This window comes from Procambarus clarkii, chromosome 38, assembly GCF_040958095.1.
Source record: "Procambarus clarkii isolate CNS0578487 chromosome 38, FALCON_Pclarkii_2.0, whole genome shotgun sequence".
NCBI lineage: Eukaryota > Metazoa > Arthropoda > Malacostraca > Decapoda > Cambaridae > Procambarus > Procambarus clarkii.
The window spans coordinates 20514354-20530906 of NC_091187.1; the positions used below are offsets into that span (position 1 = coordinate 20514354).

The 16553-nt window shown below is 43.5% G+C and overlaps 2 protein-coding genes and 1 long non-coding RNA gene across 3 annotated transcripts in view; 1 reads left to right on the forward strand and 2 right to left on the reverse strand.

The window, feature by feature from the left end:
• Nucleotides 1-1344: 1344 nt before the first annotated feature.
• Nucleotides 1345-4507, reverse strand: LOC123771925 (oplophorus-luciferin 2-monooxygenase non-catalytic subunit). Its single transcript, XM_045764729.2, has 4 exons — nt 3798-4507; nt 3553-3711; nt 2551-2658; nt 1345-2266 (listed from the first exon to the last, which is right to left on the reverse strand). Exons 1-4 carry the CDS (start codon nt 4429-4431, stop codon nt 2130-2132), a joined length of 1038 nt encoding a protein of 345 aa, XP_045620685.2. The 5' UTR covers nt 4432-4507; the 3' UTR covers nt 1345-2129.
• A 3140-nt stretch (nt 4508-7647) lies between these two features.
• Nucleotides 7648-8665, forward strand: LOC138372404 (uncharacterized). Its single transcript, XR_011230850.1, has 2 exons — nt 7648-7784; nt 8094-8665. It is a non-coding gene; the product is annotated as an uncharacterized lncRNA (long non-coding RNA).
• Nucleotides 8666-10777: 2112 nt separating this feature from the next.
• Nucleotides 10778-16553, reverse strand: part of LOC123771924 (uncharacterized) — a 40919-nt gene continuing 35143 nt past the window's right edge. The window contains exons 2-4 of the mRNA XM_045764728.2: nt 14661-14813; nt 13970-14154; nt 10778-12703 (exon numbers count right to left, since the gene is read on the reverse strand). Of these exons, the coding sequence (XP_045620684.2) occupies nt 11935-12703; nt 13970-14154; nt 14661-14813 (1107 nt within the window). The 3' untranslated portion in view covers nt 10778-11934. The remainder of the gene's footprint in view (nt 12704-13969; nt 14155-14660; nt 14814-16553) is intronic.

Consider the following 16553-nt stretch of genomic DNA (forward strand, 5'->3'; position numbering starts at 1 on the left):
ACACTAAATGAATAAATTCAATCAGCTCCCTTGGTACTCTGCGCACCCGACACCTTGCGGGCATGATGCAACGTCACATTTTTAAATTGATTTTAAATTGATATTTTCTCCTCAAACGTTGTCACTGAACGCTTTCTCTTACGTTCCCTGCTTGTGGAAGCCATCACCTACGAATTACCTGCATTTGTAGCCGACATGGTGGACGGATGTTCATAAATTCAGCAGATATGTTCAAGCAACCCTCGGGAATGAACGCTCGCGTGACGCCACGAACGTAAACAAAGGCCACGACGCCTGGCCGTCGTTGCACAATGAGTATGACAAACAATTTTGTCTGCATAATGGAGGCCCAAGCAGTTATTCGAACCGACGTGCAGTCATCGGGAGGGTAAACCCTTCATGTAAACTGCACCTATTCTCAAGAAGAAGAAGACCCTCCTTAAATTATATTACTTAGAATAATTATTTGGTCGAACGTATCAACGTATTATCCGGACCGCTCCTAACTTTATGCGGAACCTCATTAATAAAAATGAGCAACTTGCACTACTGAATAAGTTGAGTCCGGAAAGCACGTGACTGTCATTACGGGCAACATATACCATATTTGTTATGTATTTTACGTGTGCTATATTTAGAGACATCGTCGCTGTACTTTAGAACCACTTGTAATTGATTTATTTACAGGTGAAGTCTACTTATACTTGGTACTGTATTGGGTGAAAATTAGTGAAAAAAATATCCTGTAGCTTAGTTCTCGCCAAATATTTTACTACAATATATTTATACCTATTTATACGTATAATTATAACAATACGTATAATTGTTACCTGAGATTTATGTTATTGTAGAATATAGTTATTGTATTATATATAACTTATCTCGAGATGTTTTTTCACCTCAGCTATGGCGAAAATGTCAGAATTACAAAAATTATGTACTTTCATATTTTAGATCATTAATAGATTGTGATGCACACCTGCTTGCTCTAGTGCATAAAATAGTTCTTGGAGGCTGGAAAAGATTCATAACGAACCGTAGCAATCATTCATGTCGAAGGAACTCAATATCTCATGCGTAAGTGATCAAATTACTAAATGTTTTAATTTGTATTAAGATGCTTAGGCTAACCCACTTCAACTACTGCACAGATGCCATTAAAGCCTTCTTATCGACGATCAGCAATCTCTCAAAATGTATTAAAAATATATTTACATAATTGTAAAATTATGCTCTTAAAGAGGGAGTTAATTACCATCTTGCATTGCCTTTGAGAAGCCTGAGGCCAGTAATATACCGAGAACTCCAACAAAACTTAGTGGACCTGAGATAAAGTGAAGACCGCACTGTTCTATTTATTTTATTGTCATACTTTTATGCAGGAAGGGCCGCATATCGATATGGGTCATCCAATAAGGTCAGCGAATTCCTTGACGTTACTACTGTTAGGTTACGGCTCGGTTACAAGTATCTCAAGAGGTTCGCACCACCTCCAGAAGTATATCTGCCCAAACGTAAACTCTATCAGCATAACTATTCACATACCTTATATCACTATTTAATTGAACGTGAACAAATTCGAAAATTTTGAGATAATTACATTACAAATGTTCAAGATATGTAAATTTCATTCGAAATTCACTACCAGAGATCTTAGAACCAAATATCCCAAGTTTGGTTACTTTCCACCCCTGGCTGGCTGGATGGGTGCGTGGTGCATGATAAGTAAATCAAAATTATATGCGTATGATGGGTATGAGGCCTGCTACCTTTCACAGGATGTATATGCGTTCACTACCGTTTACAGGATGGGTATTAGGTCCCCTGTCTGTCACTGGATGGGTATGGGGTCCACTATCACCCACTAACAGTGGTCGAAGTTCTCGGAGTGGAGCAGGTCGAGGGCAGCACCAGGGTCTAGCACTGGTCGAAGTCTTCAGGGTGGAGCAGGTCGAGGGCCGCACCAGGGTCTAGGACAGGTCGAAGTCATCACGGTGGAGCAGGTCGAGGGCAGCACCAGGGTCTAGCACTGGTCGAAGTCTTCAGGGTGGAGCAGGTCGAGGGCAGCACCAGGGTCTAGCAATGGTCGAAGTCATCACGGTGGAGCAGGTCGAGGGCAGCACCAGGGTCTAGCACTGGTCGAAGTCTTCAGGGTGGAGCAGGTCGAGGGCGACACCGCTGGCACAGGTCGCCCGTGGCAGCCTACCCAGGAGGGTGTCGCTGCCCACCACCCAAGCCACGTCACAGCCACACGCCAGCGGGTTACCTGCCAAAATTAAATAATTTTGTAAAGCCCATTTAGATAAAATATTATATAACTTTTTGTTAAACAAATTTAAACAATTATGAGAAAGTAAGAACACAGAAAAATCGCCAACTCATTTACTTTACCAAGGAATAGTAGATTTTCAGTTAAAAAATATGGTTTTGTGTCAGATTACTGCATTAGTAAAGTGTGCACTTATAACTAGGATTCACCCTAGTTAAGTCACAGCACACAGCTTAATCTCACCCTGGGACCCGATACTCACTCTGGGACCCGATACTCACCCTGGAGAAAGACTTGAACGTGGTCCTCCAGCAAGGGTCGCCACACCGCCTCCTCCAGTGTAGTAATATTGTTGTTCCCGAGGTCTATGCTGCTTTCCTGGCTCATATCTGCCAAGTCGTCACTACATTGGTTACACATTTTTATAGGAGCCTACACCCGGATCTTTTTTTTCCTCCCTGTCTCCCATTCTCTCTCTTCTCCATCTCCACCACTAGACTCAATTTCATCCCTCTCTACATTCTCTTCCAATACCTTCTCTCCCATCGCTCTCTATCTTACCCTCCTCCCATTACCTCTCTCCCCATCTCCCATATCCACCTTTCTCTTCCTGTCTCCCCAATATCCATTATCCTCCTCTCCATATTTCTCAATTCTTTTTCCCTCTCCACCCTTTCTCCAAATCTCCCCCCCCCCTCTTTCTCTTCTCTATGTCCCCCTCTCGTCCAACATCCCCAACACCTCATCTCTCAGAGACACAAATTTCATATTTAAAATATGCAGCCTAAGAATCGATCTAATACAACAAGATCCCTATCTGATGATGAGAGCAAAAGCACCTCGCTCTTCCCTCTATCTGGCAATCAGAGCAGTGCTGGAGGCCGTACATAGATTGTCTAACACATTTAAATGCTACATACAGATGCTGTGCTTCAGGCATAAAAACATGGTAAGGCTAGCCTAGTTACACGCTATGGTTAAATTTCGTATGTAGTTTGGCGAGTTTTTATGTTCGTTCAGATTTATTGTACACAATACAATATTACTCGTCAGCTTATTTTTAATCTGCATACTATTGTGTGTCTGGAAGTCTAATTACTATATCCAGTTATCAAGGATCCAAAATGCATCGATTTACCATGAGAAGTATGTGTATTAGTATATAGACGAGGCTATCATTATTAACCACAATTTCGTATACACCATATGTGTATGTAGGGAAGAATGGGTGCGTGTTGTCACGCAAGAAAAACCAGCACACACACACCATCCACAACACTTACCGGGAAAGGCATCAGGAGCCACGGATGTGATGTAGTTGTTGTGAAGATCGATGTATTGAAGACTGCGGCCGGAGGTGCTGAACGTGTCCCCGTCCAGTTTCCACAAGCTGTTGGAGTGCAGGTTCAGGATCTCCAAGTCAACCAGCCCCTCGAAGGTACCTGAAGAACCAGAGCTTGTGAGTGAGTGAGTGAGAGAGAGAGATGGAGGAAAGTGGCAGAGGTAGCGAGATGTAAAACAGCAGTACCTGGAATAATGTCGGTAAGAGCGATGTTGTAAGCAATGAACCTCGTTAAGTTGGAGAGCCCGTGGAGTGTGTCGACTGGGAGGACGCCAAGGGAGTTACTGTGGATGTTTAACACTTTAAGGCTGTGTGATGATAGCGCTGGCAGCTCCCCCAGCAGGTTCTCGGATAAATCTAGGGACTCCATGACCGTGTAGCTATCCATAGTGCCGAAGGGCAGGTTGTAGATGCGGTTGTTTCGTAAACTGATGATATTGACGGTATCAGAGCTGCCTATAAGTGCCGCCTCCGTCATTCCTTCCAAAACGCCGTGGTCGATGAACAAGTTCTTAAAGGTGACGCTACCGAACACTCCATCCTCCAACATCAACACATTCTGGTTATTATCCATGGTGAAGGAACGAAAAACCGTGGACGGGAAATCGGCTTGGAACGCCTGCTGGAGTTGGGTTTCATCTTCTACAAGAGAGCAGTCAATGTCAAGGAACTCGTCATCATAAGAGGTACAAATGCATGGGGAAATGTCTTCAGCAACCGGACACTCAGCCTGTCTGGGAGCTCTGCCGTGCGGCCACAGGCCACTAGCGTGGCAGTTAAATGCCAAAGCAACAACAGCAGTAATTAAATGAACGTACATTTTGCTTCTTCTGTTTTGACGAACTGACGACGTGTAAAGCAGCGGGAACACTGCCTGGGATTGTCTAACCAAGGCAGTTTGCCTCGTCTATATACTACCTTGTTTCCAAGTGAGTTATATAACAGCTCATTCAAATTTATGGTCAGTAACAAGATAATTACTTCACCAATTGGGATTCATACAGTATACACCACATTAACCAATCAAATGAGTTTACACCGTCTCATGGAGCCGCCCGTGGGAAGGTGCGGTGGTCCGCCCCAAGTGAGAGCCAGCTGGCCTCTCCCACCAGCCTCTCAACCCACCAGCCTCTCAATAATCATAAATAATAATAATAATAATTTTTATCTAAAACTACACGGGGCATGATATAGTGGTTGCTTATTTGCTACATAAAGGTGTATATTTAATACTAGTAAGCTGAACGTTTCGGGCATGATGTCACCATTACTCTGCACCATCAATAAATAGATTCGAGACAACGATATAACCTTTAGAAAAGGATTCGACAGTTTTTTATATTCCAAATGGATGAATGATCTTCGGGGATCGAGGTGTGACTGTGAAACATTTCTTACGGCATATTTTACTTCAAATTAATATAAACTAAATTATTAAATAGTTTATGGCTTTGCAATAATGCAAGTTTCCACAACAATTGTTGTATTACCCAATGTTATTGTTTCTTACTGTATTTTATTTAAATAAATATATGCATGTAAGTCGTTCTGTTTTATCTGAGGATAAATTTGATGTGCGGAAGTTGAACACGATGAACAAACAACCTTAGAAAGTTTATGTCAGCTGCACTATGTAGCTAAGGTTACATCTGCATCAGGAATTCTGCATACCGCTCCTGCTGTTAGGCTTGTGTACGAACCCATGATTTTGAACAAATAATAATAATAATAATAATAATAATAATAATAATAATAATAATAATAATAATAATAATAATAATAATAATAATAATAAAATCAACTGGAGTAATGCGGGGATTTGAACTAGTGTTCTAGTGAATACAAGATGCTATTGTAGCCAAGTGGGTTAAGGCAAGCGTCTGGTATTCACCACAAAACTGGTTCAAATCTTCAACTAGGGTGAACCTAGTGGTTGTAGTCTTGCTCCAGCCATAGTATGAGTTTTTCTTATGCATTCCTCGCACCCTAACCTGCGGACAGTGCAGTCTTCTGCGCCTGGGTACACTGGGCAACTGCCGGGGTGGTTAACACGCCGCATTATTATGTTGTTTTAGATTCAACTACTCAGAACAAAAGTTCCAAGTAGCACGGGCTGTGGTGAGCCCGTAGTGGACTTACCTGGCACAAGAGCGGGGTTGTGTGATTATTATGGCGTCATTCTACAGTATAAGTAACTCACAGAATGAGTGACGCTGCCCAATAAACTGAAGTCTGAAGGGCACAATTATAATCACTCAGAACTTAAATATTTAAGGATCATCAAATGCACTTAATCATGTTTTAATTATTTAATCACGTTTTTACATCATCGTACCATCAAAGGAATATTTTCCTAGTATAAAAAATGTTAATCGAGTTATCATGTGAACATTATATTATGCATATTCTAGGCAACCCGTCCTCGACTCAAGTCCATTACATTCAGCGGTCGCCCCCACAGACGCATTCATAAATTTTAACTTGCTGTTCATTCAAAACAAGAATTTTCTCAAATATAAATTAATATTATAGTATATTAGCATATTGTGCATATATAGGCATATGTTAGGTTAGGTTAGGTATTTAGGTTCGGTTGGCGATTATTTGCATTTGTAGTACGTGGGTGAAGCATTTATAGCGATGTGGTTCGAACAAAACTCGTCAGTGAAGCACTTGTTCCGGAAGTGTTCGAACGAAATCAGTTGTGAGTCGTGTGTAAACCGCTTTTCATTCATAAACAGGGGGTTTGGCGGGTGGATGGAATCACTTTTGGATCTTTGTTTGGAGGACGGGCTGATTCTAGGGGTCCCGGGAGCACAGTTGGGTTCGTTCTCGATTCACAGTCCAGAATTCCAGATTCGAATCCCGGGTGGGACAGAAATGGTTGGGCGCATTTCTTATCACCTAATGCGCCTGTTCACCTAGAAGTAAGTAGGTACTCAGGAGTTAGCCAGCTTCTTGTGGTGTTGCATCCTGGTGGGCGGGGGTCAGTAAGTCTACCTTAAGGGAATATTTAACCTAACGTGTATAAACACACACTGGCTGCCTGTCCCCATATATATTTTTCTCTCCCTCTCTGCCACATAATGAATTATTATTATAACAAGGTCATAGATAAGGTCATGTTGAGATAAAGACTCACCTCAGTCACTTGTATGGGGCAAGTAATATGTCAGTAGGTTGAGAATGGGGTGCACACTAAACTTAGCTCAGATGATATGAATAATTAAACTGTCGCCCACAGTATGTGTACGGGGTGTGCATTACACTATCACGCACAGAATGACTATAGAGTGCACAATAATTAAACTGCTACTCGCAGGATAAGTATGGGGTGCACAATAAACTAGCCGTCGTTGCTGGCAAGAAATAATGAAAAAAATCGGAAAAAAACCCTGAACGCAGATAATATTTAAGTCACCCCAACAATATTGTTTTCTATTATCAAGCAATGAAAGAAAACGAAGTTTTAATGGTATACTTCACTGAAACGAAAATGTCAGTTATTTGTAATCCTACACTTATTTATTTATTTATATATAAGAAGGTACATTGGGTTAGAGAGAATACATAGCATAGTATTTACAATCCTTGTAAATATAAACACTTTAAAACAAAATGCGTGTTATCAGTTGCAACTCGTATTTAAAATATTTAAAGGTTAAACGTCTAATGAAATATGCTCTTGATATGGAATATTTTGAACAGCTCTGCACCGTAAAAATGCATACGTAAATAGAGGATTATAGTACTTCCTGTAAATTGCTAATTGGCAAGTAGGCTTTTGTAACGTATGATTATGTGTACGTATTTGGTTGTTTACACAAAACGTTTAGCGTTTTTTTTATTTTTATTTATTTAGTATAGTCTTGGTTACAGCACTCAGTTGGTTGGCAATGTACTGAAATAATGTTGTAGTTGAGACGAAACGAAGCCTGGAGCAGGGCAGAGCTAAATGAGCTGGTTATAGATCTCGGATGCGGAGTGAGAGTCGTAGAGCGTGGTGCTCTGAATGGGGGCATAGTTAAAGAGCTCGAGTGCGGGACGAGAGCGTGGAAGCTGGATGCGACCGGAGTCTGACCAAGTTGTGTGTCGAGGCTGAAGCGTCTTGTGAGGGTAGGAACTGGACCCGTCGAGTGTTACATTGTTGTTGGTGAATGTTGAAGATGTGAGGTAGTCTCTTTGCAGTCTCCGTGGTGTAGTGGTAAGACACTCGCCTGGCGTTCCGCGAGCGCTATGTCATGGGTTCGTATCCTGGCCGGGGAGGATTTACTGGGCGCAATTCCTTAACTGTAGCCTCTGTTTAACGCAACAGTAAAATGTGTACTTGGATGAAAAAACGATTCTTCGCGGCAGGGGATCGTATTCCAGGGACCGTAGGATTAAGGACTTGCCCGAAACGCTACGCGTACTAGTGGCTGTACAAGAATGTAACAACTCTTGTATATATCTATCTTGTATATAAGAGGAAGCACCCAAGAGGTATCTCTGAAGCGTCTGTACTGAACCACTCTTGGAGTTACATCAATCATGATTGAGTGATTGAAGAAGATTAAGCCACCCAAGATTGATTGATGAAGATTAAGCCACCCAAGAGGTGGCACGGGCATGAATAGCCCGTAAGTGGTGGCCCTTTCGAGCCATTACCAGTATCAAATGATGATACTGGAGATCTGTGGAGGCGCAACTGCACCCTGCGTGACGGGAGATGTCTCCCGGACCAAGTGGTGACCAAATGGTGGCCACCCAAGAGGAAGCACGGGCATGTATAGCCCATAAGATAATGATTCGCTGTCGACTTGTAATAACAGCCTTCACCTCACCTGACAATCCTCTAACATGTTGGAAAGAATTACTGTAATTAGGTGAACACTTGAGAAGAGGCTTTTGTAAATTGTAATTAGTGTACCAACTAGAATTAACAGACCCATCTCATTATCTGCACAATTAAAAATGTCCATAATGAGAATACGGAGCAAGTGTATAACTGACATAATATACTTGTTACATAACTCGCCCTCCCAGAGGATGAAAAAAAGAAAAAAAAACAGAAATGTGATGTAATTGTTCCCAGGGTCGCCGTGGAGCATGTAGATCTGGTACCAAAAGATGCAGGCAGCGTGCGGGCGGGCTCGACCACCAAGACCATGCAGGGTAGCTGTAGCAGGAGAGAAGAATGTGCACGCTTGTTGCGTCCTGGGTAGACCCCAAGCCCTTCTTTCTAACTCGAGTCTTTTGGATATGAAACTATTACGTTGGCCACTGCCCTACAGGTGAACTTGAAACCAACTTCAGAGATACATCTAGATAAGGAGAGCAATATAGATAACTGAAGTGTCATTGACCCGAGCGCTTCTTTAAAAAAGTTTGCTCTGGCGCACCTGTCTTTCTCCTTGTGGGAATGTCACCAGGCTGCTCCACACTGTTCAGTCTAACTTGTCCTTGAAACTTGCACTAGATACTTCCAGCGTGGAAGGCCAGGCACGCGACCGCTGGCATAACATTTTGCGATTTACTCAAGAGATAAAAAGAACTGCTTGACAACACGCTAAATTCCACTGAAACCTGATGACGTTAATTTCTTGTTGAATATCCTATATCAGAGGATATCAGCCAAGTCAGGGTAACGAGCCAGCATGGGAGTCTTCTTGATGGAGCAATGATTCTTTCCTAGCAAAACTCCAGCTCCTGGTCCCTCACATCTTGCACAGTTCTCTTCCTGTCATACCTGCGCGACATATGAAGTTGGGTTTCGTAGTCTCAGTCCACCAGAAAGTGTTTTCAAAGTTGAAAAAGAAGGCACAAAGCCTGGGATTTAGCACCGTCAGCGTCGCTGAAGTCAAAAGCTCCCAGGCAACACTTACGACGCCAATATGGTGAACTCGAGCACACAAGACGACAGAAGTCAAAGGTAGTTCCATAAGTCAACAAGGATTATAGTGTCACTGGTTTGGTGTAATTTGCAGACAAGACACTTGAATGTTGAGAGAGAGCCGGGTCGCTGCACATACAAAATACTCAAATATCTCCACTAAAGATGTAGAGTTGTACCAGAGTACGAGTTCTGGTTTTCATACGAGTGACGAGGGAGTTAAACATCTGCCGACCTAAGAGGCTGGCATGTTATACATGTAGTCCTATGAATCCTATATATTTGTAAGCCTATGGTTAACCCCACATCCATATAGAAAGTAATGATCAAAAGGCACCAAGCCGAGGAGGCTATGTAGCACCATTAAATGTGCGAGATATTCAAAAGGCGCTAAATATCGCCAAGGATGCCAATACGAATCAAAAGCGCTTAAGGCGAACGATATCAAAGGTATCTGATTCACCAGAGATTCCATCAAGGAACAGTCGGGAGGCAAGACGCACGCAAGTCCTGAAAGTCAGGACATGCACGACCGTTAGAGGGACAATACAGTTTGGACAATAAGCAGGAGGGCGGCGCTCCATCAAGTGCCAGTTTTAAACGTGCTGAACAAATCCACAAGGGCCGTGACGAGGGTTCAAACCTACGTCCGAGAGGATTCCAGACGTTGCCTTAATCGACTGAGCTACACGGTTAAAAGAATTGCAACCTAAGTTCTACTGACCTTACTCGGATCCTGTTGCCTCTCCGAGACACAAAATGTATTGCTACCAAACCCACTCACGACAACGGGCTGGAAAAGGCCATCCATATAGGTATACGGTAACCCCCCCCCCCCCCCGTCCTCCCGATCCCTCCAGTCTTTGATAAGACAGTTCGTGTATTCTTTACACTACGCTATGTTTATTCGTGTATTCTGTTGTCCTCTGATCTGTATATACTTTTTTGTAGAGTTTTGGTTTGTGACGAATACGTATTTAAAATATAAACCTGACATTGCAGAGCGTGTCAGGAAATCCAGGGATGAGAGTCCTATTCCATATCATTGACTCAACATTTCTCTCTGACCTTACAGTTCTGGAGAACTTGGGGCGAGGAAACTTGTCAAAATTAAGACGAATTTAATGATCTTTCCTTTCCACCACCACCCACGGGATGGGTATGGGATGCATAATAAAGAAATTGATTTTTTTTAATTACGTGAACCCTGAGCACGCTGGGCGGCCTTGCATATTATATTCATAAATAACTAAGCATTTTGTTGGCAAGAATATGGTCTAATAAAACACAAATAGAAGGCATGAATACAGGTTACATAAACATACAAAATATATATATCTCAGATTCTACGATAAATATATGTATTTTTTTTATCTGGCGATAGCAAATATATATCTATCAAGATTTTGTGCACCTTAAATATAAAGGGAGTTCTAGCTATACGAGAGCGATAAGGTCCATATTTCTTCCATGTAGAAAGAGTAAACAAAATACACATTACTGTTGCATACATACATATAGTCAAGACACTAAACTTAAATCACAGGATGTTGTTATCAATACATTATTATGGCAATGTCACACTGGTTATCTCCCAGTAATGTTACTCAAAGCGTCATACTAAATTATTACATGATAATTACAGTAATGTTACTCGAAAGCCGTACTAAAAGTATGTGTTAAAGTTGTTAGAAAACATCTGCGATAAATGTGCTGTGTATTTGAATCCAACTTGTTGGAATTCACACAGAAAATGTAAATTGATTAGGCTTCTTCTCATGTCAAAGTTTAAGTCGTGGAGAGGTGTAAAGTTTAGTACAGCAATAAGGTTTACAGCCTGGTACTTTGTTTCTGCTCCTCTGATCTGTGCATTATAAAATGTCTTCAGTGGTACCTGCACGAGGTAAACTTTTACCTAGAACATTTAAGGAACATTCAAAACTGAACAAAACACGAATCTGTTTTTGACCAGACTGGCGAGGCTTGGTAACTTTTATATACTTGACCTTAAGAGCTGATACTGACACTTGTATTTGATGATGCAATTCTAAGGCAAACTTGTTTTATCAGTATCAGACATGTTCGTGGTTTTAGGACTAAATATTTCATAGGAACCATAAATTCTTCAACTGTTGAATTTTATAATATCATTTTAGAATATTATTCAAACATTTAATTTATGCTCAGAGTTTCTATGTAATTACAGCACACTTGCTAGCCAAGCCGTGAACATCTTACACTCCCGGTGACTAAGACACACCGATATATCTTTAGACATGGAGCCCCATATTACAGCTAGCTCATCTTCCTGTCGGCCAATTTAGAGTGATTTTGTCGCCTGAAAAACTACAACACTTTCACTTTGTCAACTAAAATGACTGACCAACACTAAATCGTTAATGAAATATTTCACATTACAGAGAAGCGCCTACTTGACATGGCCCCACTGTATTACTTAGTCTTAAGGTGCTTCTTTTGTGCGGTCATTACGTGTTGAATGAGACGGTGGGGGGAGGAGAGGATGGCCTCCGCCAGGGTGGTGGCCGGACGCAGCGCCAGGATCTTCTCTGCAGCCATCACCACCACCTGCAGCAGCTGCACAGGAGCATTGTCGTGTAGGAAGCCAGCCATCACACCTGCATCACTGCTCCTCACGGAGTGGGTGGTGGGGTCGTGCACACCCCGGGAAGGGCTCTCACCATCCCCCTGCGAGGCTCCAGAGTGTGTGCAGGACGGGTTGGATGCTACAGGGCGGCAATGACTGCCGCTGGAGTATGGAGTATCCTTGGTCACGGGTCGAGTGTGCAGCGGCAGGTTAAAAAAGTCGGTAAACAGTGGCTCAGGTGCAGACAGCGGCCACTCGGCCTCCGGGCAGGGGTCCAACTGCTCCCACTGTGTCTCCCACTGGAAGGCTCGCACTGCCACCCTGCCCTCCCCACCGCCGCCCATCACCCCCCAGGCCACACTCACGCCCCCCGCCAGGGTGCGGGAGAGTAGTCTGAGCAGCGTGGGAGAGTACAGGTGCTTGAGGGAGCGCAGCGTGTTGACGGGACTACAGGGCGGCACGCTTCCCTCCGGCTGTGACCGCAGGTGACAAGTAATGAGTGCGAAGATGATTTGTCCCACGTGGTGAATGAAGCACCGCTCAGAGGGTCCAGCAGCTGTAGCTCGCTGGTGGCCTGCCGAGCCCCGCCACGCCTCACACCCACATCCAGTCATCCTGGAAATACACGACTAGATAAAATCATAGTAAAAAAAAAAATACACCAGGAAAGGCAATTGACTATCATCAATATCCTATTCCTGATCACGTATAGAACAATTTTCATTTACTTAGAAAAAATAGTTAAATCATTAAAATGCTATTGTTAAATACACTTCAAAAGAAGTGATAATTTTAACAGCATACTATCAATTTCAAATATTTAAAACTTATGTTTACTTAATGAGTTAAGACTAACCACTGCCAAGAGTAAACGCAGACTGATACACCTTTCAACAGCTGGCGGCCTGTATGGTGTGCACCTCACTACACATTAATTACATCAGGGTCCTTGAACTTTAAATATTGCAGCACCATAGACACCACACCAGTGAGGACAATGTCGCACTACGGGTGTACATTATATCAAGCGGTCTGCGCTCCCAGCTTTTGAAAGTTACAGCCCCGCTCCTGTGCCAGGTAAGTCCACTACGGGCTCACCATAACCCGTGCTACTTGGAACGTTTTGTTCCCAGTAACTGAATCTTGAACAGCAACAACAACAATCCCAGCTCCTCACAAACCTTCCCCGGGAGCTGTGGCGAGTTTTGACTCACCATGGGAGCGGGAGTGTGCCTTACTACCCGCACAAGACAGCACATATAGGACTTATTGCTTATAGTCACTATTTGGCTTATAAATAAGTACATGTGTGACATATTCCAAGCCATATTTTTTTTCAAGGCACTAACTTCCTCTCAGGTTTTATTAAACAATAGAGATTTTAAACAAAATTTGACAATATCCTAAGTTACTTTACCATTTATTTAAATATTTTAGTTTTGTTTTATTATTTTTATAAAACTGTAATATCAATATAGGTATAGGTTCAGTACTAATTGTAATATTTTAACATACTAAGAAGGTTAGGTCGGTGTTTTCTATTCAGCATTTCAAGGTAAACTCAAATATTCACAATAAATTAGTATGTCACATATGCACTTCTTCATATGCCAAATATTGACTATAAGCAAGTGCGAGAAAGGGTTGCAGTATGCGGACCGCCCTCCACATACACTGGGGCATGTGGACCGCCCTCCACATAACACTACGGGCATGTGGACCGCCCTCCACATAACACTACGGGCATGTGGACCGCCCTCCACATAACACTACGGGCATGTGGACCGCCCTCCACATAACACTACGGGCATGTGGACCGCCCTGGCTAGGGGCCGGGCGCAGTACTGCGCCTCTACCAGCAGTGATCCTGGGGTTCCTCACCTGTGCTTCCTGGAGAGCATGTTCTCAAGGGCCAGTCTGTCCCTGAGCAGGAAGATATTGTCGAGTGCGAGAGGCGTGTATGGTAGACCAGCCTCGACCATATGCAGGAGCGCCGACCCCACCTGGTACACCACCGTCCACACCAGCTCCTCCGGCACCGAGCACCCGCACGCCGTCAGTCGAGTCTGAGGGCACAACGCCACGGGGTTAGACCATCTTCACATTATGCAGTTCAGTTTTGACCCGTGGAGAGAGGAACACCTGCTGCATGGGTAACAGCTTCTCCCCCATATCAACCTACCATGATTTTGCCCCTGGAGAAGCCACTCCACACCGACACTCCATAGTCTCCTGAGACTGATAGATGCCTACTACTACTACACAGAATGGACACAAGTTATTCCCAGGAATCACAGCCCTTCCACAGTAAGACACATTGAGAAGGCTTAATTTACACTGCACACTTGGGAAGACTGACATGCCTGAAGTATATAAAAGGAGGAGGAGAAGGAATAAGAGATATTAATATGGTGTTAAATATTTATAATCAAAATAGAACACTAAACAATGGCTACAAAGGGAATATCTTTAGAATAAGAAAAAATGGGTAAATAGAGGATTAGGAGAGGTGGTCTGGCGTGGGTGGAGAGGTGCCAGTGGTATAAGAGAAGGTGGGAAAGGAGTGCCTCACCTGGATCTGGTCGAGCGTGGCGATGGGCGTGTCAAGGAGGTAGAAGGCGTTGCTGGTGACATCGTCGTAGACCACGCCCCACACGCTCATGATGTGAGGATGGTCCACCCAGAACCAGGAGTCCGCCGCCCACCCCAGCCAGTGCCACCCGCCCTGCAGAGGTCACAACACCACCAGTTACACCACCATAACCTTCACCAACACCCCCAGACAGTGTTACACGTCATGAACAAGTAATTTATCCAAAGATTTAAAACCCATGGAACTGCCTACTCGCCGAAGCCGCAAATGGCAACATTTTTTACAACTGGATTTTAAACTAATGTTCTCAGGATCAATAAGGAAGTACCTTTGACAAGCCGCCGGATTCCTGGCCCCGTCGAGGCCACTAAAGAAAGATGGTGGCCCCTCAGGTATAACTCTCTCCAACCTTACCTCACCTAACCATATTGAGTATTTCTGGACTGCCAAAAAGCCTTTGACACAGAACAGATGAGGATTGCAAGAGTCCAAGAGAGAATTTGAACAAGTTGCAGAGATGGTCCGAGAAGTGGCTACTGGAGTTCAATACGAGCAAATGTAAAGCAATAGAAACAGGCGAGAGCCAACGGAAGGGAACCTAACCTCCCTGTAACTAGAGAAAGACCTGGGCTTGGACGTAACACCAAATCTAACTCCGGGGGGTTCATATACATACGATAACAGAAGCGTACTCTACCCTAGCAAAAGTTCGAATATCATTCAGGAACCTAAATAAGGAGGCTTTCAGGTCGCTGTACAATGCCTCCGTACCAGTCTAAGAACATGTGGCCCCAGCGTGGAGCCCCCACTTAAACACACAAGGAAACTAGAATAAGTCCATTATTTTGCGAAGAGGCTCGTCCCAGAACTGCAAGGGATAGAGTAAGTAAAGTGACAAAGAACTAAACCTAAAGTCTCTAGAAAAAAAAAGATAGAGAGGGGAGGACGAAATAAAGATGTATAAAAATACTAAGAGGAGGATTGACAAATTTGTTTACGGGCTCACCATAGCCCGTGCTACATGGAAATTTTCTCCTGAGTAGCTGAATATAAAAACAACGATTGACAGAGGGAAAAACAGGAAATGTTCACAATGAGTATCAACAGAGCAAGAGGACACGGGTGGAGGCTTGAGACTAACATGTGTCACAGATGTTTCAAAGTTTTCCTTTAGCGTGAGAGTAGTGGAAAAGATGGACGGACCTAGAGTAGCACTTAAAATAGCACTTTGCTTCCACAAAGTCCGTTCATAATTTTAGAATTAGACACGATTGGGAAATAGGCCACTGCTATACACAACCAACGGATGGAATGGCGGCGTCCAAGAGCTAATTCTCGACCCTACAGGTATAAATAGCCCAGTACACACACACACACAAACACATTCCCAGGATGCAACCCGTATCAGCTTACTAATTTCCAGGTACCTATTTACTGCTAGGTGAACAGGAACTTCAGATATATGTATGTGTATGCGTGCGTGCGTGGGGACCCAAGAATACTGGCTGGCGTGACGCCCAGCGCGTTGGCGTCATTCAGTGTGCGCCAGGATGCTGGAGGTGCAGGTAGTGCTCTCTGTTCACCTCACCAACTACACTCACCTCATGCTCCCTCATTCCACACACAACCTACATTATCCCTGCCCATGTCACCCCCCACACACGTGGTCTCTGCCCCCCCCCCCCAACACACACACACACGGGTAGGAGAACAAGTCACTACCTCACAAGTTAAAACTATTAACTATCCATGTAGTGCTCAAAATGACAACACTGCGACAGCTTAATTATCTCACAATGCCTTTCATCACTCTAAGCTATTGAATTCTAGCAATCAACTTGTAAAGTGCTTGTCTCCGAAACCAGACATAAT

What these genes read in the sequence shown, in the direction of transcription:
- LOC123771925 (XM_045764729.2), bottom strand. Translation starts at nt 4,431, where the DNA reads ATGTACGTTCATTTAATTACTGCTGTTGTTGCTTTGGCATTTAACTGC. An exon ending in TCTTACCGACATTATTCCAG is followed by an intron (nt 3,712 to 3,797) that starts GTACTGCTGTTT and finishes CTGGTTCTTCAG; the next exon opens with GTACCTTCGAGGGGCTGGTT. An exon ending in CGTTCAAGTCTTTCTCCAGG is followed by an intron (nt 2,267 to 2,550) that starts GTGAGTATCGGG and finishes TAATTTTGGCAG; the next exon opens with GTAACCCGCTGGCGTGTGGC.